This window comes from Cheilinus undulatus, linkage group 11 (assembly GCF_018320785.1).
Source record: "Cheilinus undulatus linkage group 11, ASM1832078v1, whole genome shotgun sequence".
Lineage (NCBI taxonomy): Eukaryota > Metazoa > Chordata > Actinopteri > Labriformes > Labridae > Cheilinus > Cheilinus undulatus.
This window is the reverse complement of record NC_054875.1, coordinates 6,131,904-6,158,748: the sequence shown is the minus strand read 5'-3', so window position 1 is coordinate 6,158,748 and position 26,845 is coordinate 6,131,904. Positions and strand designations below refer to the sequence as shown.

Genomic DNA, 26,845 nt, shown 5'->3' with positions numbered 1-26,845 from the left:
GGGACTTAATGTCTGAAAGCCACTCTCTTCATTCCACTCCTCATCCCTGCCTTTTAGCCTTCAGTCAAACTGTCACGGCTAATGGGGAGCGACCATTTCAGCGATGTTAATTTCCTCAGCTCCAATCAGGGCATGAGGCAGAGGGGAGGCATTTAAACGACACCAATTATGACTTACTTAACGAGACATATGATTAACATGGGAGCTGCACACATCAGCGCTCGCTTATGGTGACAAGTCCAATAGTGAGCTGGCGATGTTAAAAGGCAGTGAGAGTAGGTGTGAGTGTGCTTGTGTGAGAGCCTTTTCTTCAGCCTGTCACTCGCTTGTCAGGGGCTCCAGGTCATTTAGTCGGCTGCCGCTCCTCCGCTGGGCTCAGGAACACGTCGCTGATTTGTGGCCGCTTGCTGTTTTTGAGCTCTGCTCCGTCACCCCCTCATTTTCCCCACAAAGGGAAAGAACAAGCGTCAGCTTTGTGATCCTGGAAGTCATTTTGTGTCTGATGTTGGATTGTGAAATGAAAAAATAGTTCAGGGGCACATTATTGAAGTTGGCTTCCAGATCATAATGATGGCTCCTGTGGTTCTTTTGTGTTTCAGAAAGGTAATTTGTGCATATTTAGTCACTTGTGTCTCCATAATTGTTTCATGCAAGTGAATATTCTTTTATATTTGACTTTCTGGGTTGTTATTTAAGGCTTTTGTCAGATTTGTCCTCTAAGACCTGAGCTTGAAAGCCCTCTGAAAAGAGAGGGAGCTGCCAAAACAGTAATTGCTGTACATCAAGTTGGATGTGAATAATTTGGTCAAAGTGGGATGCAAACTCTTCAGTGATTGAACTTAAATCCTGACTAATACATTGGTTGGCCAGCTGAGGGGCTCATGTATGCTTCCTTTATGTGCAGAATTAGCTCTGCAAAATGCAACCATTAAAACCCAGCTGCATTACAGTCATCGACTTCTTTCCTGTCTGATGTCCACCCAGCATATACTTGGTTTTCCAACCTTTCCACAAAAGGTTTAGCCATTTTCATCATCTTCTTTGTTAAGTTTAGTTGGTCCAGCTCAGTAGTCCCCACACAAATCCCACTGCTATTGCAACATTTCATCTGTATCTGCAAAATGTCATTTAACATGCAGAAATATGGATGAAATGAATGCAGAGTATTGACATAAAGGCTCTGTCCTTATTGATATGGGTATAAAACATGGAACAAAAATCATCCCTTTCTGTGTGTCCTAACTGGTCCAATCATTAGATGCTAGCCTTTTGTCAAATGTAAATGCTCACATGTATTAAAGACAAACTGAGCAGCAATAACTTTATTCTAACTGAAATATTTTGCCTTTTTTAACTTTCCTGTCATTTCCAGCATGTTCAAACCTAGTGTATGCAACAGAGCTTCATTGGAAAAAATGGGACATATCCTGCCACATATTGATCCATCCAGGGACATTGAATATTAATATTTAATACTGAATAGTGCTGTGCAGATGAGAGCAGTGGATGGGAGATGTGACCCACCAACAGTCCATCATTGTTAACATAAGGCAGCACAGTGAGGACCTTCAATAGAGGACATGATCATGTCTGGCACAGATCTATTTCATGTGTAAATTCTACATGGATGATCTTGTTGTTAGTGACCACAATACTGTAAGTGATTCTTACTAAAGGCCACCCGTAAGTGGGAATGAGGGGTAGAGCTTTCAGGGGCCCAGCCAAATGGGGGGGTCCATGAAGGTCTGCAAAATCATGGTCCAGTGTAAAGTTGGGCATTAATAACCTTTTTTTTCCTAAATATAACAAAAATGTATTAATGTATTTATGTATTAATGCTGTAAACCATCTAACCTTTGTGATAACGTTAACAATGTGGCCATAATGTGCAAAAACATCAGGATGCCAGAAAATAAAGGAGAAGAAACTGAGACAACTTTAAAAGGAAAGAATTAAAAAGATGTGAAAATAGGCAAAAATAGATGGAAAATGGCAAATATGCTTTGGAAGTGACAACAATTTGTTAAAAGAGGGTATAGTGAGTGAAACAGCAAAATAAGTGAGTATGTGGGTTGAAAGTGGCAAAACTTGAGGAAAAATGTGGTAAAAATTGGTTGAAAATTACAAAAAATGGATGAAGGCGGTTGTAAAAGCAGTTAAAAGTGGCAAAAAAGGCAAGAATTAGTGGCAAAATTGGTTAAATGTGAGTTGAAAGTGGCAACGTATATGAAAGTAGTGGTGAAAAGCAGTTAAAAAGAGCCAAAAGGGCAAGAATAAGTGTAAAGTGGCATAAAAGAATGGTGAAATTGATTTTAAAATGGCTAAAATGATAGAAAAAAGTATTTTAGAAGTAGTTTGTGGGTTGAGGGGCAAAAATGGATGGAAATAGAGGTGTAAAGTCATTAAAATTGGCAAAAATGATGGAATTAGTGGTGAAAAAGGTGTTAAAAAGTGGCCAGAAAACTTAAAAAGGCTCAAATGACAGTTGCAAAAGTGGGTTTAAAAAAATTGCCAAAAATGTGTGTTGGTAAAAAGAGTGAAAATGGCAAAATTTGTTCAATGTGGGCTGCATGGGGCAAAGATGGACAGAAATATTGGTGAAAAGCAGTTAAAAAGTGGCAAGAATGGGTGGCAAAAACTGTTTGACTGTGGCAAAATGGGTGAGAATGAGTAAATGTAACATCAAAACCAAATAAAAGCTTGACACACTTTTCAGCTCCAGAATATAGTTACTGTTAGATGGGACGCATGCACCGCTGCTAGTAATCCATCATACATGTATTTACATCATCGATAAATCACAGCTAGGGAGGGAGGATTCTCTGTGTTTTCCAGGCATCAAGCCAACTCTTTCCTTCTACTATAAACAATGTTAGCGTTACACCTGCTATCCATTCTTTGTCCAATCAACATAAACTTTATTATGTCCACACCCTTTATCTCTACGAATAAATCAGTGTTTCTTTAAAAGTCTTTATATCGTGCAGCCCTATTCTGAAATTGGTCTTGGCATCAGTATCATGTTGGTTGAGCTCTAAATAAACTCCTGGCTTTTACACTAAAGTGATATTTTTAGTGCATTAAGATCCAGACTTACATCTCTTATTAAGTAAATGACTTCTAGGAACTGCTGCATTGATAAACCACATGTTGCTATGACATGCCAAATTGCCTGTTGGTTATTTTTTGTTCCTTCACTATTTTCACATTTTAAATGTGTCTTGAAAGCCTCCCATGCCTTCAGACAGCAGCCTTTACTTTAGGAAATCACAGTGTGCAGTGTGCTTCCCTGGTGTTTGATTCTCTTGCACACATTCATTACTTCATCACAACTACTGCTGAGAGCTGCAGAGAGCTGGTGGACAGACTTCGACTTCAGCAAATATCTGAGTCATCCTCAAAAGTAATGGATTCATTCACATGTGCATTCACTTCCTCATCAGTTTGCTGACATCATGTTTGTTTGGTTTTAGTCTTGTAAAAATAGTCCTGTTTGTGAATCCAGAGACACTGTGGAGATGGGCCTGGGCCTGGACGATGGCCGTCAGGAGGCCAGAGCAGTACGGGGCAAAATCCTGAACCAGGATCTGCTCCCATACCTGACCTGACCTAAAACTAAAAATGACGGCTTATAATCAGTTTAACTCTGGAGAAAAATGAATGGGACTTTTACAGGTGGAACCCCACTCTTCAGCTCTGTCTTAACATCCGTATTGTTGCGAGTCTCCCCCTCTCCACCCCCTTCCTCTCTCCCCCGTCAGGTGGGACTGTGATAGGATCCAATTAAGGGAGCTGTAGATAAAATGATGATGAATTGCAGTTGTGTCGTAGACTGACAGACACAAACACACCAGAGCCTGGGAAACCACAGAAAAACAGCGAGCAGAAAAAGACAAAGAGAGAGGCAAAGAGGAGGTGAGGGAATTGAGGAAAGACAATGACGATGCAACAGAGAGAGGAGAAGAAGAAAAAGAGAAGAGTAGAGAAAGACAGAGCAGGAGAGAGAGGCAAAGCTGGCAAAGGGGAGACAAATGGAGAGAGAGTGTAGCTGAAATGTAAAAGATGAGCATGTTTGAGAAAGTGATGCAGAAAGAAAAGAAAATCCTGATCTATGTGGAGGTGAGAATGCTGAGACAGACTAGAACAACAGAGGACAGTCGAGGTAACAGAGACTGGTGCTGGCGTCCATCCTGGTCATTCTTGTGAATGTGTTATCTCGAGAATACTTTCACAGCTTATCATCAAACTTTGCACAAATTTTCAACCTGACCCAAAGATGAACAGATTAGATTTTAGAAGTTATATCGTGGTCATAGAGCTCATGCGCATCCCTTGCTTGTGAACGTCATATCTCAAGAAAGCGCTGATGGATTTTCTTCACATAATTTCTCTCTGATTCAAAGATGAAGTGGTTAGATTTTGGATGTCAAAGGTCAATATGTGCAGCAGACCTTACCACAGAAAACACCTCATCCCTTCCTCATATTTACTTATTCATACTGTACTTTCCCTGTCCAGCAATTGGAAAATACAGAGGCATAAAGCCAGCTCTAGGCAGTAGTTCCAGCCTGGCATAGATTTACTTTTAACGTCTTTATTAAAGTCTTTTAAAATAACCCTTATAGTGGCATTATGATTGCCACTTGCCCCAGCAGCAAATTTTATCTCCGCCCACAGACTTTTTATTGTTTTGATATTAAAAAATTATATTGCATTTTCTTTTCTGAAGGTTTTCAAAGTATTAAGATGTAGTTATGCTCTGTGTGGATAAGGACAGAGCATCTGTCTGTGTGAAATTTGTATTTCAATACATTTTCTAGAAGCTTAAACTTTGCTTCGCTAACTCCGCCCACTTCAGGATTTTAAAAAATGCACAGAAAGCTGGCAGTTTGGTATTGAAAGGAGGGAGGGGAAGGGACTTTTTTTTTTTTTTTTTTTTTTTTTTTTAAGGACAGGGTGAAGCGGTAGTCACAGTGACTCCCCCTGCCAGAAAGTGACACAGAGTTCCAGCCTCAGAGTGATCTTTTGAGGTGGAGGATTTTCCCCCTCCAGAGTCCCCTGAAGCAGGCCATAGTGTGGTGGTGGACTGTGGGGGTCTTGAGCACTACCTGTTTGGTCCAGCACCAGCGTTACTAAAGTCAGTTAGAGGCGGTAACATTCTACGTTTGGTAAAAAGTAAAAGCATTCACTGTCACATTAAACCCGCCTTTTCAGAAAAGATTTTTCAAAGCAGATGTCTGTTTGGGCTAATTAAAAGTTTTAGATTTTTATCAGTTTGGTGCAGATTTCAGAAATAACACCAGCATTGATGTGTTTTATCATAGTTCAGTCAGATACTTCAGTGTTCAAAAAGTGTTAAAGTGTTCAGTACTTCTTAAATGTGATGTCAGACACTAAAGGAACCAACCTCCCCTGAACTGTGGGATTCTGTAACTGCAAAGGGCAAGAAAAGTATAGATGAAATAAAGATATAATTTTAGGCCTCAGCGCACACCGCTTTCCACATTATTAAGCAAATGACATTTTTCTCTTATTTTCCTAAATGGTAATGCAAATGAGAGTCAGAGTATCAGCCATTAGAGCGTAATTCAAATGTTTTTGAACAAACTTCATAATGATAACCATTATTTAAAAAATAAATAAAAACCTAAAATGCACTTTGCCACATTATTAAGCACGACAGAGTTTTAAAATATTTTTTTGGTTGTAAAGAACTGAAAATGGTCATTCATTGAATTTGCAGCTTTAGGAGGTCATATTTGCTGAAATCAAAAGCTGTTTCAATCAAAAACATCTTAACAGGCCAAGTTCCATGTTAACATAAGAGCCCTTCTTTGATATCACCTTCACAATTCTTGCATCCATTGAACTTGTGAGTTTTTGGAGAGTTTCTGCATGAATTTCTTTGCAGGATGTCAGAATATCCTCCCAGGGCTGCTGTTTTGATGTGAACTGCCTCCCACCCTCATAGATCTTTAGCTTGAGGATGCTCCAAAGGTTCTTAATAGGGTTGAGGTCAGGGGAGGATGGGGGCCACACCATGAGTTTCTCTCCTTTTATGCCCATAGCAGCCAATGACACAAGGGTAGTCTTTGCAGCATGAGATGGAGCATTGTCATGCATGAAGATGATTTTGCTACAGAAGGCACTGCTCTTCTTTTTTACCATGGAAGAAAGTGGTCAGTCAGAAACTCTATTTACTTTGCCGAGGCCATTTTCACATCTTCAGAGACCCTAAAGGGGCCTACCAGCTCTCTCCTCATGAATCTGGCCAAAAACATGACTCCACCCCCTCCTTGCTGATGTCACAGCCTTATTGGGACATGGTGGCCATCCACCAACCATCCACTACTCCTCCATCTGGACCATCCAGGGTTGCACAGCACTCATCGGTCAACAAGACTGTTTGAAAATGAGTCTTCATGTATTTTTGGGCCCACTGCAACCGTTTCTGCTTGTGAGCATTGGTTAGGGGTGGCTGAATAGTAGGTTTATGCATGACTGCAAGCCTCTGGAGGATCCTACACCTTGAGGTTGGTGTGACTCCAGAGGCACCAACAGCTTCAAATACCTGCTTGCTGCTTTGTAATGACATTTTAGCTGCTGCTTTTTTAATCTGATTAATTTGTCTGTCATAAAGCTTCCTCATTATGCTTTTATCTGTAGGAACCCATCTGTGCTCTGAATCAGCCACAAATTTCTTCACAGTACGTTGATCACGATTAATTTTTTCGTGAAATATCTAATGTTTTCATTTCTTGTCCAAGGCATTACTCTGTTTGACACTTTTGGCAGCAGAGAGATCCTTTTTCTTTCCCATATTGCTTGAAACCTGTGGCCAGCTTAATATTGTGGAAAGCAGTGTAGAGGCCTTATATGATGTTAGCCCGCTTACACTCCAGGACAGGCAACAGGAAGCTACATGGAGAATGCACCAGAACTGAATTTCATTTGGACATTAGTGAAAGGAAGTCAAGATCCACATGAGACCACGTGCTCTGGTGGATTATCCTGACATAATAAATGTAACTAAGAATATAGATGACTATTAGATATGTATTTCCCTACCTAAAGTGAACATAAATGAATTTTAAAGGGATACTTCAACATTTTGGAAAATTTGCCCATTGCCATAATCCCTGTAGTTTTAGTAATAGGTTTGTTACCTTTAGTTGTCGGTGCAAGCTATTTTAGATCAGCGCTGCCGAGTTTGGACCTGCTGTGCCAACTCAATGTAAGCAGACGGTATTCCGGCTTTCCCTCATCAAACTCATCAAATACACAATCCAACAACTCCAAAACACTCTCATAGACAAGTTGTGACCTTCACATTCACCATGTTATGAAATAATAACATATAATTATGTGACATTATGACACATGAAGCAAATACTCTGAACTATTTCTTGAGTAAACCACTGGGCGTAGTGACACAGTGCAGCAGCCATGTCTGGAGTGTAGTTCTGGCTTTGCATTTAGCTTTAAGACATCTTGGTCTTGTAATGTTCCATGATTTTTTAATTGAGTTGGCACAGCAAACTCGGCAGCGTCGATCTAAAAATAGCTTGCACCAACAACTAAAGGTAACAAACCTATTACTAAGACTACAGGGATTATGGCAATGGGTGAATTTGCCAAAATGTTGAAGAATCCCTTTAAAGTTTCCATAACATCGTCTGCAGTTTCCTAACCTGACACGCCAGATGGATTTGTTTCACACGTCCATCTGGAAAAAACAGCCATAGATGGTGTTTGGGAAAGGGCAGAGCCCTTGAAGAAAAACTCGGAGGGTGATTGGATGAACATTTTGTCTGTCACAGCTTTATAGGCCAATCAGAGCAACAAAACATGTGACGTCGTAGGTAAGTAGGAGTAAACTCCGTACAGAACTGCATAACGCGAACTTTAGACAATACTCACTGCTGTTCTTTGTTCTTCTTTTAATGAAGAAATATCATCAAGTTCTGATAAAACTGGTGCTATAGCAGCATCCACGCTAATCTCTTCTGCCATAATTGCACCGCTCTCTTGTTGCTGCTTGCTTATGCCACAGCTCCGCTGCGCCCGAAAGTACTGCCTGTCACTCCTGATTGGTCCTGTCACTTTGTTATAGGGCACAGTCTGTTTAGATGAGAGCTTTGCAAGATGGATTTACCAGTGAGAAACACAGAAACAGGCCAATCCATCTGCTTTGCAAGGCTGACATAACTTTTTTCTTGCAATACTACAAGAGGCTGCTGGGTACAATTATAGGTGAGTAAGTCTTGTGGTTTGTAGTTTTACTGACATGGAAACTAAATGAGTAAATGTATCTTTTGCATTCATGAGAGCGCTGGATTGGTGTTTCCAAGGCTCTACTGTACTCAGCTCTAAATTTAGACCAACATATCATTCCTTTTTAATCCCTTGTCTTGACAGATTAGCTGCTCGCTTTTGGAAAAGACATTCAACAAAGCAGTGAGAGTGACCCAGAACTGTGACATTGCGTGCCTTAAAACCACAACAATGAGCAGAAAAAGCCCAAAACTGGAGAGCTGCATGGTTGGTTTGTAGTCCTCTGTGGGTTTGTGGCTACTAGCATGGCTTTTTAATTTTGCATTGTGATTTTAACAGTTTTTGACAGTAAGATGTACGATTACTGCACCTTTAAGAGGCTCAAACCTTCACTTGTGTACGTGTAAGGACTGTTATTTTGACCTTTTTTTTTGCATTCATCTTATTATTCTTATAAGATGGCTTTATTCATGGGAAAAAACAGAATGAAAGAGGTTCGCCACACAGACGGCTTGTATGATTGAGAACCTGTATACATGGGAGCATAGTGTTCAGTATTCTCAGTGGGGAGCGTGTGTACATGTATCACAGCTGGCTGTGACTGGGACAGTAGAGTGTAATAAATCACAGAGAAAATTAGCCAGCAGTAGACGTACAGTCATCCATTCCATCTTACTGTCTCTTTGTGCATTATTTAGCCGCTCTGCAAACACTGAAACATTGAACTTGCATACTCAAATACACCAGGGACACAAAGTATGCATGGATGCACACCAGGATGTTTGCAGGGAAGCGCATGCTGGAGAGCGCGTGCACAAACACACAACGCATCCAAGCTGCATGGAAACACAGAAACACACCTACGCACACCTACACACTCCCATCCTCCCCGGGGGTTTGGAAGCCCAAACGTGGAGCAGACATATGGAGATTCTCCACATGATCTTCTTCCTAATCATGTGGAGCAGACGGAGACTGTAGCATCAGCAGCAACCAGCAACCTGCTTTACATGATTTATTACACTGACATACATAGACTATCAAACACTGTGTGTATGTGTGAGAATGAGCCCCCCACTGTATGTCCATGTACCTGGAACTGATAAGCACAGCAGATTTGAGGAGAGGAAAGATGGCATGTTTTTGTGTTGACAAACTGGTCTAGACTTCACTGGGGTCCAGACTTTTTCTTACTCTACAAAAAGTTACCTGCAACCTAAATTTAGTGAAACAGAAACAGTGCACAAGTGCAAGTCTTATGTCAGTATGCTCTAAAACATTTTAAAACAGGGTGGATGCTTGTTTAATGACTGTACATGAGTAGCAATCTGTACATAAGTCAAAGACATATCACCCAGTTTTCACAGGCTAGCACATTGTTGTATTTTTTTTTGTAGTTTAATTATTTTGTAGTGTCAAAAAATTCAGTTTGCATGACATTTACAGAATGCATCAGCAACAATATCAGCTCATCACTAGAGATACACCCAGTGTAAAAGTCAGGCCAAATGTCAGCATTTCAAATATCAATTTGACTAACTGCCATTTTTTTTCTTTAACTTCTTTTGGCGTCACATTCTTACAATGCCAACATTTTCTTTCATGTTTGACCATGAAAATAGGTCAGTGTATGTCTAACAGATCCCATCTGCTGCCCAACCATAAATCTCTACTCTAAAGCCTTGCCTTTTTAAAAACAGGTTTTCTGTGCATTTTGACCTTCTGTACTCATGCAAACAGCTTTTCAGGAATTAAACTCCTTCCAGTTTGAACATTTCGAGAAACTGATCATAATGCCACACTGTATTCTGAATATTTTTCTTGTGTTTCTTTTTTCAGACAACTTATTTTAGGAGATGTTGTTTTACCTTGACATGTTTCAACTGTCATCTGCAGTCTTCCTCAGGAAAGAACTTTCCTCTAGGCTAAAGCCTAGATGAGCTGCTTGCATATTGTCAATTTCTACAAAGCAGTCCAGTTTAAACCAGAGCAGTTTTGCCACAGTTTAACTCATTAAACTCTGATATTATCTGTATTTCCTCAGATGATGCCAATCCTACCTTTCACGCTCGTTGTGATGGGAAATCTGTCTCTTTTGAGAAATGTAGATCATTTGACTCGGATCGGTAGAGCTGGTTGTTTGGCTCCAAAACAGCTCCTCAGTTTGTTTTTTTAGATGCAGATTGAATAACGAGAAAGGATGGGAAAAGGAAACTGGCACTCAAACAGGAGCTAGCCAGCTACAGTGGCTCACATAAAGACAGGCTTGTTCTTCAAAGGCATATTTTACCTGCCCTGCTTACCTCACTGAGTTCTTTGGTGGATAGTTTCACCGTTTCAATTAAAAGCATATTTTAATTCTTTATATGATAAAAAGGCTCAGTTGGCCTCTTAGCTCAGTAGTAGACTCCTTGTTATGTACATTTCTCCCAATAAGGACGACCAGTATATAGGCTGTAAGTGTGGACCAGTAGACCTACATCAGCTGAAGTTTTTTTTTTTTTTTTTAATGCATCCTATTTCTTTAACGTTTAAAGTGCGTTTTAAGGACTAAAGCCAGTCACACACCGCCGCGCGGCAACTCACCGCCTTCAGTTATTTTAGATGGGAAGTGGTTTTAACCGCCACGGTAGGACCCAGAAGTGGTTGCCGCCCATGTGAACATGCACAGATTTTGCCCTGCCACTCTGAGCTCAGTGAGTTGAACTTTCTGGTGGCAGTCGCCTGGCAGCAGCCAATCACATCGAAGGAGGGAGAGAACCTGGAAATAGCAGGCTTTGCGGGTCAAAGCAAACCATGGAGGAGCTCATAATGTTGGTTTCGGAATATCCTGAGCTCTAAAACACGGCTCTACCATCATACAAAGACAACCAGAAGAAAAATTGTGGAACTAGGGGGAATTTCTAGGGGGAATTATTTTGATGACGAAACTGTATTTTTCCCTCTGTTTTATAGTACATTATGCATGTTGATATACAGAGATTGTGAGGTACTCTACGTGTTTTTGGGGAAGGGGGGTTGTGATGGACCTGTGGGCGAGCTCTGCTGTGACGTTCACCAAAGCACCTCTACGTCATTTCTGCCTCGTACTGCCACGGCAGCAGCTGCTTTAAAAAACCCTCTGCATTTCAGGGTGGTTACCGCGCGGCGGTGTGTAACCGGCTTAAGGTCGGTTAACTTTAAAATGTGTAAATTTGTAGATTTTAGCAAATCTGATATCTGCAATAATCTAATATTGTTCATCCTTAGTCCACACAGTTTCAGAAGAAGGCTGCTGGGGGCACACATGGCAGCAGTGTGTGAAAGATTTTACTACAAATGTTAATATGATTATTGTTTTGACATTTGAACTTTTTCTGAACATCAGTTCAACTTTCTCTTGACTTTCTGGGCTTTTTCTTAACTGCTGGAATATTTGTCTCAATGTTTTGTCCTTCTTTCTCAACATTTTGGCTTTTCTAGTCTGGACATGTTGACTTTTCAACTTTTTTACTCACATTTAAACTTCTTTTTCTCAGACTTTCAGTTTCTTTTTTTAACGTTTCTGTCTTTTCCCCTGGCATTTCACCTTTTTATCCAAACTTTTTAACAATATTCCTATGATGTTAACTCTTGTCCTCAACTCTGTCTTAATATTTTGTTTTTTTTCTCAACATGTGGAGTTTTTCTTTAAGTACAGGAAGGAGAAAAAGTCTTTCCCACCACATATTTTCTTTTCACGCCTAAACCTAATACTCTTCCACCGAATAGAGAATGAGAAAAGGAACTGAGAAGAAATATGGGAGAGGTGAGGTTCAGAGAAGAGGAATAAGTAGGGGACGAGGGAGAGAAAGAGGCGGGGTGACAGCAGGAGAGAAAAGGAGCGGTAGGGGAGGAGGTGTAAAAACTACAAGGTGAGCACAAAGCCGTCCCTGGCCTCATTACAGTAACACAGCAGCCCGGCTCGGGTTCATTCGTTATCTGCTCCTGCACTCGTTTATTCTCCTGCTACATGAATCGTCTCCATGGACCGCATGTCTCCATGGATAGTATGAATAGATACGGCTGATGTGTGTGTGTGTGTGTGTGAGAGTGTGTGTTAGAGGTAGGGGAAAGTGCCGATGTTAACAAAACAGAGCAGCTGGCTGCTGAAGGAGGGTAGGGGAGGAAAACGGAGCAGCGTGTGCATATGTGAGCGCGTCCATGAGCAGGTCACCCTCATGTAATTAGTCATGTTGAAGGATACCTGAGTGTGTGTTAAAGTACACTCAGCACACACACATACTAGTCCTTTATTCAGTGCAGTTCAGTTTAAGTCAGGTGTTTTTTTAGGGTAATTGAGCTTAATACAGTGGATTTGTTTATCCACAAAAATCTGAAAATAATCACACAGATTGCACAAATGTTGCTACATAGTTCCCAAACTGAATTGATTTTTTTCCTCATAATTTAACTTCCTGGTTCAGTTTCTTTCTCAACCTCCTCTACTCTGCTTTGCCCATGAAAGCAGGCATCTATATCATTATAGTAACTAGTATTGTACCAAGCATCCAGATGCCTACATATGAATGCATGTGCATCTGTATTTGCACACACATCCAGAACATTCTTTGGAAAGCTTTATCTCAGTGACACTTGGTGAGATTTTTTCAAACTCTGGACAAATGTCCACTCTGACTAATGTACTGTTTAAAATTTGCAGGTCAAAGGTCAAATTGATTGGACTTCATGGTTCCCCCTTGCTTTTTAACACAAGATCTCTTTTAAGGGTTTTTCTACACATGCCATCTCTGACTCAGAGTTACAAAATCGAGGTTAGAAGTCCCCCAGACTTTCTTCCTGACCCCTCACTGTTCTTTCACTCTCAGGAAGTTGTGCCCCTCATTGAGGCATATAACATCCAGGCAGTAGCTGTAGTTTCTTTCTCATGCCTAACAGTCTCCACTCTTCTCCCTCTTTAAGCTCCATATTTGTCCTCGTCTGCCTTCTAATCTCCCCTCCTCTCCTAATTTCACTCCCCTCACTCCCCCTTTATCTCCTCTTTAGTAGTCCTTCACTTGTATTCTCCCAGCTTTCCCCATCTGAACCCTCCAACCCTTCTTCCTCCTGCTCCTCCTCCTTCTTTTCTCTCCTCGCCCATCCTCGCCCCTCTCTTCCCCAGGGGGCCCCGCTCTATGAGTTGGCTCAGGTAGATTAATTACATGCAGTGACATGGAGGAGCTGGCCAGAGGCTTCAGTAATGAGTCTGATTACTCATCTCCAGCAGCTCCGGGCGCTCAGGGGAGGAAAGTCAGGACGGCAGGCCAACAGAGAGGCCGCTCAGCAGGGGGAGAGCGACTCCTTCCTACAGGGTTCAACCACGTTTTGAAACAGAGCTGGTGCAACTTCTTTGAGATACAAAAGTCAGTCATGCTGGCTAAAATCCCTCAGACAGCTGTTTGTCAGCAGGTTAGCATTTCTAATCAACAGTAGAGCAGAGGGATCACTAGTATGGGAGAAGTCCTTCATTGAGGCCAACTAAGGGGAACCTGGAGGGAGACGGCTGTGAGACTAAAATATAATAGAGAGCAAGAAAAATGTTGAAAATAGGAGCATGGATGAAAAAGATCCCAGACACAATACACTGCCAGGATTTTTAACATAGTTAAGCTAAGTATTTTTTTTCCTACCCTGGTTTCAAAACATCAGTGACCTGAAAATAGGATACATTCCTGGAAGGACTATGTAGACATGCATCATAGAATTTTCTTTACCCCGTTTTCCCAAGATTAGTAGTTACATACAGATGTTTTCAGTGGATCTTGATGTATTTATCACATTTCCCAAGAGTTGCAAAAGGAAAAAATCAGACATGCAAATTTGAAACTCATTGAACAAGTTATATAGCATTGATTTCAGCCAAAAGGGCGGCCTTCTTTTAGTTTAGGCTCTCCAGCATTTGGGTGCATAGTTTAAAATGGTTCCAGGGTCCTTTTTTTTTTTTTTTTTTTTTTTTTTTTTTAAAGCAGCATTGTTTTTCATTACTGTGTTGACTAACAGTACATAGTTCCACATGAAAGCAGAGCCTCTATGCACATGTTACTGTTGTAGGCAATAGCCATGTGACAGTAAAAGAACTGCACCAGACTGTTGGACTCCAGTCTGTTCTTTTCTGTTAATGATGTACACTCCAGTCAGCATTTTCTTAAAATTGGCTCACTTTGTAGTTCAGAGTCACTTGTTGTCGTAACATGTCATCAACCGCTTACACCGAAATTTTTCATCCAAGCCGTTGTTATCAACACCATTTTTAAGCAAATCTTCTGCAGATTGGTACATGCATTATTGCATTGGTTGCATGCGTCAGCCTTCACTGGTATGTGCTTCCTTATTGTTGTGATATTTTAAGTATGCATGTAGATTATGTGTATACATGTGAGTTGCTGTTGCTTATTGTTCTTATACAGCAGGGGTCATAGATTTGCACAAGGGCCAGATTTAGTCTTGACAGAGTCTCTGGGAGCTGGACTTCCAACTAAATAAAAATTAAATCTTTTTTTTTTTTTTTCTGATTAACATATTATTTTATGAGTATTTGTATTTTCTTTCAAATCACAGGACATTTTTAAGCACTGCCAGTGAGATCTATCCCAGTCGATGATGCCGTAGACCAGCAGGAGACAGGCATGCCCACAGAATTTAATGGAAAGAATGGGCCCTCAACAATTATGATTTAGCACCAATATGAACTCATGTTTCACACTTCTCACTACTTCACTGCTTCATTCTGCCATTTCTACAACATTTTGTGCCACTTTTATCCCATTTTTGCCACTTTTTGCTATTTTTACCCGTCTTTAACCTACTTTTCTGCCTTTTCACTGCTTGCCATTGGTTATTTTTGCACTGTTTTGCCCGATTTAACATATTTTTGATACTTTTTGCCTTTTTTGCCCCTTTAACCCATTTTTTTCCCATTCTTTAACTCCTTTAAGCCACTTTTATTGCGTGTGTTATCTCTCCTCTTTGCATTTTTGCAACTTTATGTCCATTTTTGCCACGTATAACCCATTTTTGGTAAACTTTTAGCCCCTTTTTCCTTTAATACTAATGATTTGCTAAAGTTTAACCTCTTCTCACCACTTTTCCTGCAAGTTTTTGTCCCTTTGTGCCACTCCACAACCCAGTTGAGGCTTATCATCCATTTTTGCTACTCTCTAACCCCTTTATGGCCATTTTTTCCAGTTTTAACACATTTCTTTACTATTCACTAATAATGATCGGCAAGTGAATTTCTGTGAAAACAGATCAAATGTTAGTCATTTAGGATCAGTATCAATTAGTTTTAGGGTGGATTTAACAGCTGCAGACATTTAAAGCCAAAGACACTCTTAAAACCACAACATTTTCTTTTCATGCTTTTCTGAATTTAATGATCTTCTGGGGGCCAGACAGGAAGCTTTGAGGGGCCTGATTTGGCCCCTGGGCCATCAGTTGATGATCAGTGTTATACAGTGTTGTTGTGGCAGTTGAAATAAAGCAGGTTGTATAATATTATATCATAATGAATGGTATTGCATCGTATTGAATTGTATAGTTTGACATTGTATCCTATCGTAATGCATCATATTGTATTGTACAGTATTATATCCTACTATAGTGGTGGTGGGTGGGGGGGCATGGCAGAACAACATTAGCATCAACATTAATGTCTACCCAGATAAGCCAATGGTGCAGTTCAAATCTTCACTTTAGATTGGCGTGGAATGGTAATAGTAATTCCTGCGCTGGCCTCTTTCCTCTTTTGCAACAGCCTACCAGTGTGAGATGAGTTTTCCTGCTGTTGCATCAATCAAGACAAAATGCATGCCAAATCTGGACATTGAAAATGAACTGAGATTGCAGCACAACCTAGCCCACAGTAGTCACTGAAATGACAGCAGGACTGCAATGATGTCTAAGTCTTAATAAAATGTTGACTTAGTTTTTTTATTATGAAGTAACCTTTCATCCTCAGAGTCAGATTTTTTTAAACTCTGTTCAAGCTAATGGTTGTTTATTTGGCAGAAAAAGTTTGTGAACCACTGTCCTCCTATATTATATTGAATTGTATTGCATCATAAAGTACTGTATTGCAAAGTTTGTCTTGTATCCTACCATTTTAGTTTTGAATCATATATCATTTGCGTGTTTACACCTTGCCTCCCTGTGCAACAAAGCATATGCCTGTTGTTTTATTAAAGTGTCATACCACCAATACTGACCTGACATCTACTTGACATAATTTTAAGTCATTTTTGCACGTCAGTTTGCATGTTGATTGTTAGCAAACTTTTTTGTTAGTTGAATGCTAAACTTTTTTGAAAAAAAAAAAAAAAGAAACACAATTGCCTTTGGATTGGATATTTTTGTGTTATCTTAAAATAATGACCACAAGGAACTGATTTAATGAAAAAACAAAACAAAACAAAACAGAATCAACTCATGGGTGAACGAGCTGGGATATCTTAACTTTTCATGTAAACAAGGAGAGATCTGGTTGTCCAACTTCTTTACTTTTTAATCATTCACATTTGCTTTATTTTGTCTTTTGCTTATTTAATTCTGTCTGCTCCATTTATTTCCAATCACACCTGCAATCTTTGCCTAACAAACAGAAACATACCTTATATTAACTGCTTTATTTTCAATGCAGGGAAGACACTTTGTAAATTAAATTTGAAAGTGCTGTAAATAACGTTTTTATTGTAGTTGTTATAATGATCGGAGATGTTTGCTCATTGGCTGCAGTTAGATTGGATTCAGTTAAAGGTCAGGACAGAGTTTGAACCCAGTTTGACTCCTTATTGTTTCCTCAGTGAGCTCCAAAGATGCAGGAAGTTCACTTCAGGATAATCAGATTTGCTTTTACACACATGGCCTCCATATCATGTTATGTATGCTGTGGAATAAGAATCTGTGTCCATGAGGCTGGTTTTTGCACAGGTTGTGCCCTTTTTAGTACAAAACCAATGCAGCTCTAACCTGGCATGCCAAATGGATTTGTTTCACACATCCATCTGGAAAACCTTCCATAGACAGCGTTTGGGAAAGGGCAGAGCCTTTGAAAAAATACTCGGAGGGTGATTGGATGAACGTTCTGTCTGTCACATCTTTAAGGGCCAATCAGAGCAACAAAACGTGACATTAGCCGCTTCCGAGCTGACTGCCTGCACCCTTAGCGAAGGAGTAAACTTCACAGAGAGCTGCATAAAGCGAACCATGGTGACTGTAGACATGTCAGTCCACAACTTTTGTTGTTTTTGAAAAGAAAACTATTCACTGCTCTTCTTTGTTCTTCTTTTTACAAAGAAATGTCATCAAGTTCTGATGAAACTGGTGCTGTAGCAGCATCCACACTAATGTCTTCCACCAAAATTGCACCGGCCTCTTGTTGCTCCTTGCTTAAAGACCCTGTAAAGTGAAATCCAAAGTTTTTGTCTTAACACTCTAGAAATGTTGGAATATGGTTGCTGTAAACATGTGAAAACTCTGAGATCTACATGAGACTGAATTCTGGATTTAGGCCATTTCATCTCTTTCCTGGCTTGGTTTCATGTGGGCGGGGCCAATATGTGGGCTCATGATGTCATGAGCCCACAGTAGCAAATGACCCCGCCCATCTAACACTACAATATTGTGGAAGGAAGCAGTCACCTGGAACAGGGACGTCTGGTTCATTTTGTGCAAAGGAATTCAGTCTTGTACTCTTGTACCGTTCTATAATGTTCATGTTTCATTGCAAAGTTATAGTTATGCATGTTTTGTTTATTGGTTCATGTTTTTAGGGGAAAATATTTTTCCAAGTATGACACCAGTGAGTGGGCGTGGTTTCAGCTCATTCAACAGATACGCCCACACCATCCTGGAGCAGATTTTACTGCCTCATTTTTCATGATTTGAAGCTTAGTTTTATAAACTTGGAGATGCTTTATGTGACTGAAATTTGACCTGGGGGTTCATAACACAGTGATCTATCATACCACAAACCTAAATACAGATTTATTTTTACTTTACAGGGTCTTTAAGTAACAACTTTGCTGCACCTGAAAGTACTGCCCCTCAATGCTGATTGGTCCTGTCCCTTTCTAGCTGGGCCCAAATGGTTCAAATGGGAGCTTTGCGAAATGGATTCACCAGTAAGAAACACAGAAATGGGCAAATCCATCAGCTTTGCAAGGTTAATGCAGCTGAGTTTTCTGAGCACATAAACACCTTTGCTGTGCTGGTTTAGGTTCAGCTGGTAGAGGAAGCACCCTCATACAGAGGCTAAAGTCCTGCACACAGTGGTTGTAGGATCACATCCCAGTCTTGCAGCTATTTACATGTCTTTCTCTCTCTCTCCCATATTTTCTGTGTTTCCCTAGTTGTCCTGTCTAATAAAGGCAATAATACCAGCAGGTTAGCACTGGTAAACATGAATAAAAATAAAGGTTGCAAAACAAGAATCTCTTTGTATAACTTATACTTCTAGAAAGTTTCCCCCCTAAAAAGTTGTGGTGTTGTCCTTTAACTTCAATCTTAAGTCATGGCAATGAGCCTGCATATATAATCATGCACCACCTTAAACTCCTCAATCTCATTAACTAAGAATTTAGAAGTCCAGAGGTCAGGGAAGAGTAATAACTGGTGACTGACAACACCAGTGTGATACGTTATTAAAGTGTCAGTTCAACAAAATGATGTCCTGATATGATTTCATTAAGGTCAGAGATAAGGTTTTAGGACAGATTAGAGTCTGAACTCTTACTGATGGATTACTCTTAAATTAACTACAAATATTAATGATGGCCTCAGGATAAAGACAAGGAACTTTAGTAAAACTGTTACTTTTCCTCTAGCCGTATCATCAGGGTAGTTTTAACATGTTACTTTACATATCTACTACTGAAATGTGTACCAATAATTTAGGTAAAAGATGATTTTCTTTATTCACTGGAAGAATTTATCAGCTCAGTTGGTCTGATTCAGTTTCAGTTCATATAATTATTTGGTTACAATCAAATTAAAAAATCTTTGTACTACCATGTTTTAACCTTTTGTATTCCAATCAGCTACACTACTGTGTATACAGTGCCTATAAAAGTATTCACCCCTTTGGATCGTTTACACTTTTATTGATTTTATAAATCAGTCAGAGTTAATGGCATTTGGCCTTTTGGTCAAATTATTTTCACAAAACAAAAAAATACATTGTTTCATGTAAAAGTGAAAACAGATTTCAATTAGATAAGAATATATAGTGTAGAATAAGTGTGGCTAGGTCTTAATCAGGCTTGCACATCTTCACACTGCAAATTTACTTCCATAATTTTTTGAAAAACTGCTCAAGCTCTGCCAGGTCTCACAGGGATCAGGTGTGAACAGCCTTTCTCAAGTCCAGCCAAAAATTCTCTATTGGATTGAGGTCTGGGCTTTGACTCGGCCACTCCACAACATTCACCTTGTTGTCTTTAAATCATTTCTGTGGAGCGTTCACTGTATGCTGCGGTTCAGTATCTTGCTGTGAAATAAATCTTCTCCCAAGCTGTAGTTCACTTGCCGACTAAAAGATATTTTCCTCCAGGATTTTCCTGTATTTTGCCTCTACCATCTACCTTTGCTAGCCTTCCAGATCCAGCTGTCAGGAAGCATCCCCACAGCATGATGCTGCCACCACCATGCTTCACAGTGGCGATGTTGTGTTTGTGGTGATATTCCTAACATAGCATCTTGCCTGATGGTCAAAAAGCTCCATTTTGGTCTCATCAGACCAAAGAACTTTCTTCCACTTGACCATGGAGTCTCCCACATGCCTCTGGGTGAAATCTAGTCCAGATTTTTCTGAGTTTTCTTCAACAGTGGCTTTCTCTTTGCCACTTTCCCATAGCAGTAGTCGTGTGTGTCTTTGTGGCCTCTCTCACCAGTCTCCTTCTTACAGAGTCACTCAGTTTGTGAGGACGTCCTGATCTAGGCAGATTTCTTCAGAAATCTTTTTTACATCCATCCCCTGACTTCTACTTTTCAATAACCTTTTTCTCTGAGTTTCTTGGTGTTCTTTTGTCTTCATGGTGTAATGGTAGCCAGGAATACTGACTAACCAGGGACTGGACCTTCCAGACTCAGATGTCTTTAAACTACAGTCACTTGAGATGCATTCATTGCATTTAGGTGATCCCCATTTTACTAATTGTGAGACTTCTAGCACCAACTGGCTGGACGGCTTATGACGTTCAACTTCAGTTGATTTATGAGTCCTGATAAAATTCCACCTGGATTCAAATCAAGATCGCAGTCCACCAATTGGTTACCATTGGCTTAGATTGTTATTCCAGTATGCCATGCTACATAGAATAACAAGATCTATTTTGGGGGCCAGCAGAGACCCTATTCCTGTGATATCTTGGTGTAATAATGCTCATAACCTGTGGCCTCACATTGGCAGGCCTTCCTCTGATAAATATTTATCTTTCTTGGTTGCTTCTCCTAATTGCTTTCCTTATATTCCTTAAGTCAGCCAAAGAGTCGCAGAGTGTCTCCCTGGAGGTCAGTGGGTGCTGCTCAGTGTGCCTCAGCACCCCGGTGTCGCGGTGCGGTTTGTGTCGGCGTCTTAAACCATGTGACAGTATGAATAAAGCATGATGTGGCAAGCAGCAGGGGTGGGCAGGGAGTGACACGGGAACAAGCTCAGCCAGTGTTTTTGGTGATGGCAGACAAGTTCAGACCCTTAAAGTTTAATGGGAGCCACACCGCAGAGAGAGGGGGAGTGTCTGTGTGGGTCCTGTGGTTTCTCTACAGCCGATGCTGCTGTACTGTGGCCTTTAAACAGTGGGACGTAGGGGTGATGCTAATAAAGCCAGCAGCCTCCCTCGTGTGTGATGGATCAGGGTCACACTGAACTAGTGGGAGGGAAAAAGGACCAATCAGGCGCTTCTTTGTGGCGTCACAGTGTTTTGGTTGAATCCCTCGGCTCTGGGGAGGCTGACCTCCCAGAATCCTGTGGTTTCATGGCTCTATGTTCGTCTTTGTCTCTAATTGTGTCTTTAGACACGGGACTTACCACAATCACTCCTTCATCTGAGGCTGCTCACAATGTCTCCTTATTTTCCCTTTTACTCTTCTTTAGATGCTTTTTATTTTGTCTCTTTAGCTGCTCCCAAGTTTTTGTCCATCAGTGCATCTTCACCACTGTGATATTTTTAAATGAGATTTCTGCATGCATCCTGTTAACAATCCTTAAATATACAGTCATATTAACTTTTCTGCAGTGATAAATATATTTATGTTTATTTTCTAAATTGACTTCACGGGAAAAAGTTTAGATTGAACATGTCCCAACTTTTACTGCCAGCACAAATTGTTTATGCTGAATGTGTCTCTATTACATTCACTGCCAAAGTATTTCAATTGGTTTTTCAAGTCCCCTCTGGCAATCAAAGCGTAGTTAATACTTTTATTGTTATTTTTAGCCACCATCCTGCAGAACTGCGCACTGTCAGGCCTCAAAACTATACTTTTGGTCATATCTCACAAGTTTTTCTAACAGTTCATGTTTTCTTTTCTTAGATTAATTTCTTCTGGCTTTAGTTTGAATGACTTTTATTTTATTTTATAAACAACACCACACATCCAGCTATTTTCATCCTCTCAGGTTGTGCAGGTGCAGACGTTGCTAGTTGACCCAAACACCCCTCTCCCAGCAAGCAACATATTCCATGTCATTGTGGGGATCCTGAGGCAGGAAGGAAATATGATCCCCATGTCGAGTTCTAGTGGACCCTGGGGTCTGTACTAGCAGTTTGTGCATGCCTGGAAGACCTCCAAAGGGAGGGGCCCAAGGGGCATCCTGAATCAGCTCAACTGGCTATTTTCCATACTAAGGGAGCAGAAGCTGTACTCTGAGATCCACTGGGATGTCTGAAGTCCTCACCCGATCTCTAAAACTGCATTTTCCACGTAGGACGGCTGCGCCACACACCAAAATCCCACAAGTGTGATACGACCAAAGGCGAGCAACCTTGCCCATTGGAAGCATGTCTAGAGCGCAGCGCTGCGGCGTGCAGCCCATATCAGTGGGCAGAGATCATGGGAGAACTGCCAGTTTACACAGCAATAGTATGTCAACAGCAGACTATTTTACAGTGCTTTACAAACTTATTAGACCACCTGTCATATTTGTCTCAGAGACCATCCAGCATCATGAAGTGCTTTAATGTGGACTCTTTCATTTTCAGTGAGCTCTCCACGTTTTACCATTTTGAACAGGAATGAGGGATTTCAAACTGAATTCACCTTTTTATACCCAAATTTGAGCCGGCTCACTGGGCTTCTCTGAGAAGTCAGACATGAATCAAGCATAACATTCAACCACTAAAACTCATTTTTCTGTTCAGGAATGCAAGTAAATAACTATAATTTGAAATTTTAATCAAGAAATATTAATGTTCTTTACTATTTTTTCAGTTTTTTTTGTAAATCAGTAAATTTTAAAATTCATGGATAACAATAATAATTATATTTTAGCATTACGGTGAACTCCGTAATGTTGATATAGTGATAATTTGTGACCGGGAGTCCGTGCATTGTGTTGTAATTTGAAAGAACCGGATATTCTGCGCTTGTGACTTCCTGTTTGGAGCTTTCTGATCGATGTGTATTGACGGGGTTTAGCAGTGGCCGGTACTGAAAATAGATCTGCAGCGTATCTCGAACGAAGCAGAGCGGAGTGGTGCTCCAGGCACGTGCCACTGTCGGTCTGGAGCGCCAGCTGTGGAAATGCTCTGATAGACTAGAGAGGGAGCGATGTGCTCTGCAGTCTGATTCGCCAGCAGGTCACGGTGCACTCGCCTTATTTGGAAATTGGAGCTTAATCTAATTACAGTGACAATTGCAGCTGCAGTTGGAGGTGCAATGGAAGCTTTGCAAGTATTTGATTGCATAAAAGGCTGCAATTATTACAAAAATGCCTGCAGAAATTAAGTTTGCAACAGTTGAAAAAATATTGCAATTGGTAACAAGCAATTTGATTAAGTTCTTTCAACTCATTTCAAAAAATGTAAAAAGGTAGCTTGAGTTGCAATTGTTAACTTGTGTTAGATAAATATTTTGAATGCTTACTTTGGTATTAGACTGGATTTTTTAAGTTAATGCAAGTTTTTTCCTTCATTGCCTACTGAAGCGATGTAATGGCAGACAGCAAAATTTGCCAGGGAGCAATTTGGTGTGATGTCATAGGGTCATGTGACATGAAAACCATTGCTTTAAAGTGAAAAACATTATTGAAGTCAAATTGCATTTTCAACCTTGTAAAGGCACATTATGTAATAATGCCACATTATGTAATAACCCTAACCATAGGACTTAGTGTGGGCTCCGGCGTTATTATATGATGGATGGAAAATGTATTACATTATTACATAATGCGGCACTACAAACCTGTCTCAGTTGGGGGCTTATTTTGAATGAATGACCCTAATGTTTCACTTTTTTTCAGTGTAGAACTGGTTCAAAACCTCCTCTCCAGCTTTATCCACATTTTATCAGACCACAGCAAGCACAGATGTTTTAGTTAGACCAAATTAGAATGTAAACAGTAAGAAATGGGTATCATATGTGCTCTTTAAGTGCCAAGTCACTTGCACCAAAAACAAGCGTATTTCTGCTTTGCATTGATTGTTATATCTAAGATCAGAGTGCCACAGACAAGTGCAAAAAGAGGCAAAGATTGTCCTTATAATCACGTAAAATAAATATTTTTCTTCATGAAGTTTTGCAGTCTTTCATGTGTTTCTGGTTGTAGAAATTCACAGCTTTTAATTTGGACTTTATCAACAGAAGAAGTGACTTCATCTATGACAGTGCAATATATTCAGTCTTTTAGGCATGGTTGTAACTCAGGGAAGGGTAGAAAAAAAGTGCTCTGACATCATGAGTGTGTAACCATGAGTGTGTTAGTATCTGTGTGTCTCAGGCCCCATTGCCCACATGGGATGGTCGAGCCCCGTCTATCAAATCCACTGTGTCAGGGAGCAAATTGGAAATGCCAATTTCACTTTACACTGCTCCGTATCTTATCTCTCCCTCACCCTCGTCCCACCACTTAGCTCATGCCTAAATTAATAAGGTCCTCTCTCATGTCTACCTCTGTCTGATTCCAGCCTCCTTTCGCCCCTCTGACCACTCCTCCTCCTCCTCCTCCTCCTGCTGCTCATCCACTTCTTATTCTCTTCCCTCTCTCCTCATCCTTTCCTCCATTTCCCTCTCGTCACCTGTCTTGTCCTCTCTCCGTTCCCGTCCTGCCTCATCTCCGCTCCTTCCCTTTCCATTCTTGTCTCCATTCTTCCATGTCCATTCAGCTGGAACCCATCTGTTATTTCTCTGGGTGTATTTATGAAATATGTCTGTTTTGGTAAATATGGATTTATGCGCGTGTGCATGCTCAGGCTGTAGCGCCGTCTGCAGCGAACAAGCCTGGGCGAATCACTATGCAAATTAAACAATATCTCATGCAATTTCCCGAATTTGCATTGAATCCATTATAAATCAACTATTTCTCACACAGTGTTTCTTTCTCTGCCTATTTCAGTACGACTACGAGGGAAGTGACATCAGCGACCTGCCAGTCGACCTCTCCGTGGTGTGGAATGGCAACTTTGTCATCGACAACCCGTTTGATATTCAAGGTACAACAATCTCTTTTTTGTGTTGAGTTCCTCAATGGCTGTCAAACTTCATTTCCTGCTCTACAGATTGACCACACCCCCATTGGGGTGAAAACAAGACCTGAGAATGTATTAGATTAGAAAGCACAGGGAGAAGCAGGCTTAAATGCAAATGCATGGCATTTTGTACTTGCATATCAGGACAACATCCAAGCCTTGAGGTCACAGGAACAACCTGCAGAGCTCGGGGACAGGACTGTTGCAAGGCACAGATCTGGGGAAGGCTACAAAAACATTTCTGCTTCACTGAAGGTTCCCAAGAGCACAGTGGCCTCCAGAAGTCTGGCACAACCAGGACTCTTTCAAGAGCTGGCCCTCTGGCCAAATTTAGCAACTGGGGGGAGAAGGACCTCAGTAAGAGAGGTGACCAAGAACTTGATGGTCACTCTGACTGAGCTCCAGAGATCCTGTGTGGAGATAGGACAAAGTTCCAGAAGGACAACCATCAATGCAGTCCTCCACTGATGTGGGCTTATAGAAAAATGGCTAAGTATAAGCATCTCCTCAGTACAAAACGCATGCATGGAGTTGCAAAAATGTCCACGTGAAAGCCAATTCATTTGAGAGAATTATGGATGTAGCTTTCCCCAGATCTGTGCCTGTCAACAATTCTGTCTCTGAGCTCTGCAGGCCAGACCCTTGACCTCATGACTAGGCTTTCTATAGAGAGCCACAAGTGGACTCCAATCAAGGGGTAGACACGATGGAGAAAAGTGGGAGAAACCTGAGCTAGATTTCAAGTGGTTTTGCAAAGGGTCTGAATACCCATGTCAGTGTTATATTTCATTTTTTTTCTTAAAGTTGTCTAAAATTCTGTTGTTTTTTTTTTTTAACTTTGTCATGACTGGGTCCTGAGTGTAGATTAATGAAAAATAATCTTTTTTTTTTTTTTTTTTTAACAATTGTAGCATGAGGCTGCCACATAAGATAACTGAAAAGTGAAGGGGGTCTGAATACTTTCTGAATGCTCTGCATGTGTCGTCAACAGGCTGTATTTTAATAAGCACCGGGACATGGTGCTGCTGTTAAAGGGAATATACTGGCCTTGTAAAACTGAGCATCTGCCTGGAGCATCATGCTGGTGCAGCCTTTCTCTGACAGCAGTGGTGTCACCTGTAGCCCGGACACAGACTCATGCATGCACAGAGCTCGGTGCTCTGGCCTCTACTGATGACTTCAGGGAGACATAAATGCAAATTTGTCACATAAAATGAGACACGTTGCAGTTTTGGTTTACATTGAATGGCACAGAAGTGGTAGCATAGCGTGCTTTAGGTCAGAGGTGTCAAACTCAAGGCCCGGGGGCCAAATCCGGCCCGTGGTACAGTTGTATCTGGTCTGCAAGATCTTTCTATTATAACTGGCCCACCAGTCTGAGGTCTGCAGATTTCCTCCAATATAAATGTGTAAACTGAACCTTGATGATTTAAAATATCCTTTTTAAATTATAAAAATTTGAAAAAGTAAAGAGTAAAAGAAGTTACATAAAAAGTCAGGAAGGTGGGAAAAAATGACATGACACCATGAGCCCACATATTGGCCCCGCCCACATGAAAACCAGCAAGGGAAGAGGTGAAAAACGTTCTAACAGTCTAAATCCAGAATTCAGTCACATGTAAATCTCAGTGTTTTCACATGTTAGAAACCATATTTCAACATATCTAGAGTGTTAAGACAAAAACTTTGGATTTCGCTTTAAAGACGTCTCATTGGAGCAAATCTGTCCCTGGACTCAATATGAGTTTGACACCCCTGCTTTAGGTCATGTGACTGACGTTGCATGTCCTGGGATGGGACCATGGTGCATCGTAAGGACTTTCATCCTTAAATTTTTAAGTTTTAAAACCCAGTGCAGTTCTAGCAGAAAACAGAAG

General features: G+C 40.7%; 1 protein-coding gene across 2 annotated transcripts in view; it reads left to right on the top strand.

Moving 5' to 3' along the window:
- Positions 1 to 26,845, top strand: part of LOC121517494 (plexin-A1-like) — a 503,338-nt gene that overhangs the window by 335,230 nt on the left and 141,263 nt on the right. For both annotated transcript variants that reach the window (XM_041799311.1, XM_041799310.1), the window contains exon 11: positions 24,836 to 24,932. In XM_041799311.1, the coding sequence (XP_041655245.1) occupies positions 24,836 to 24,932 (97 nt within the window). The remainder of the gene's footprint in view (positions 1 to 24,835; positions 24,933 to 26,845) is intronic.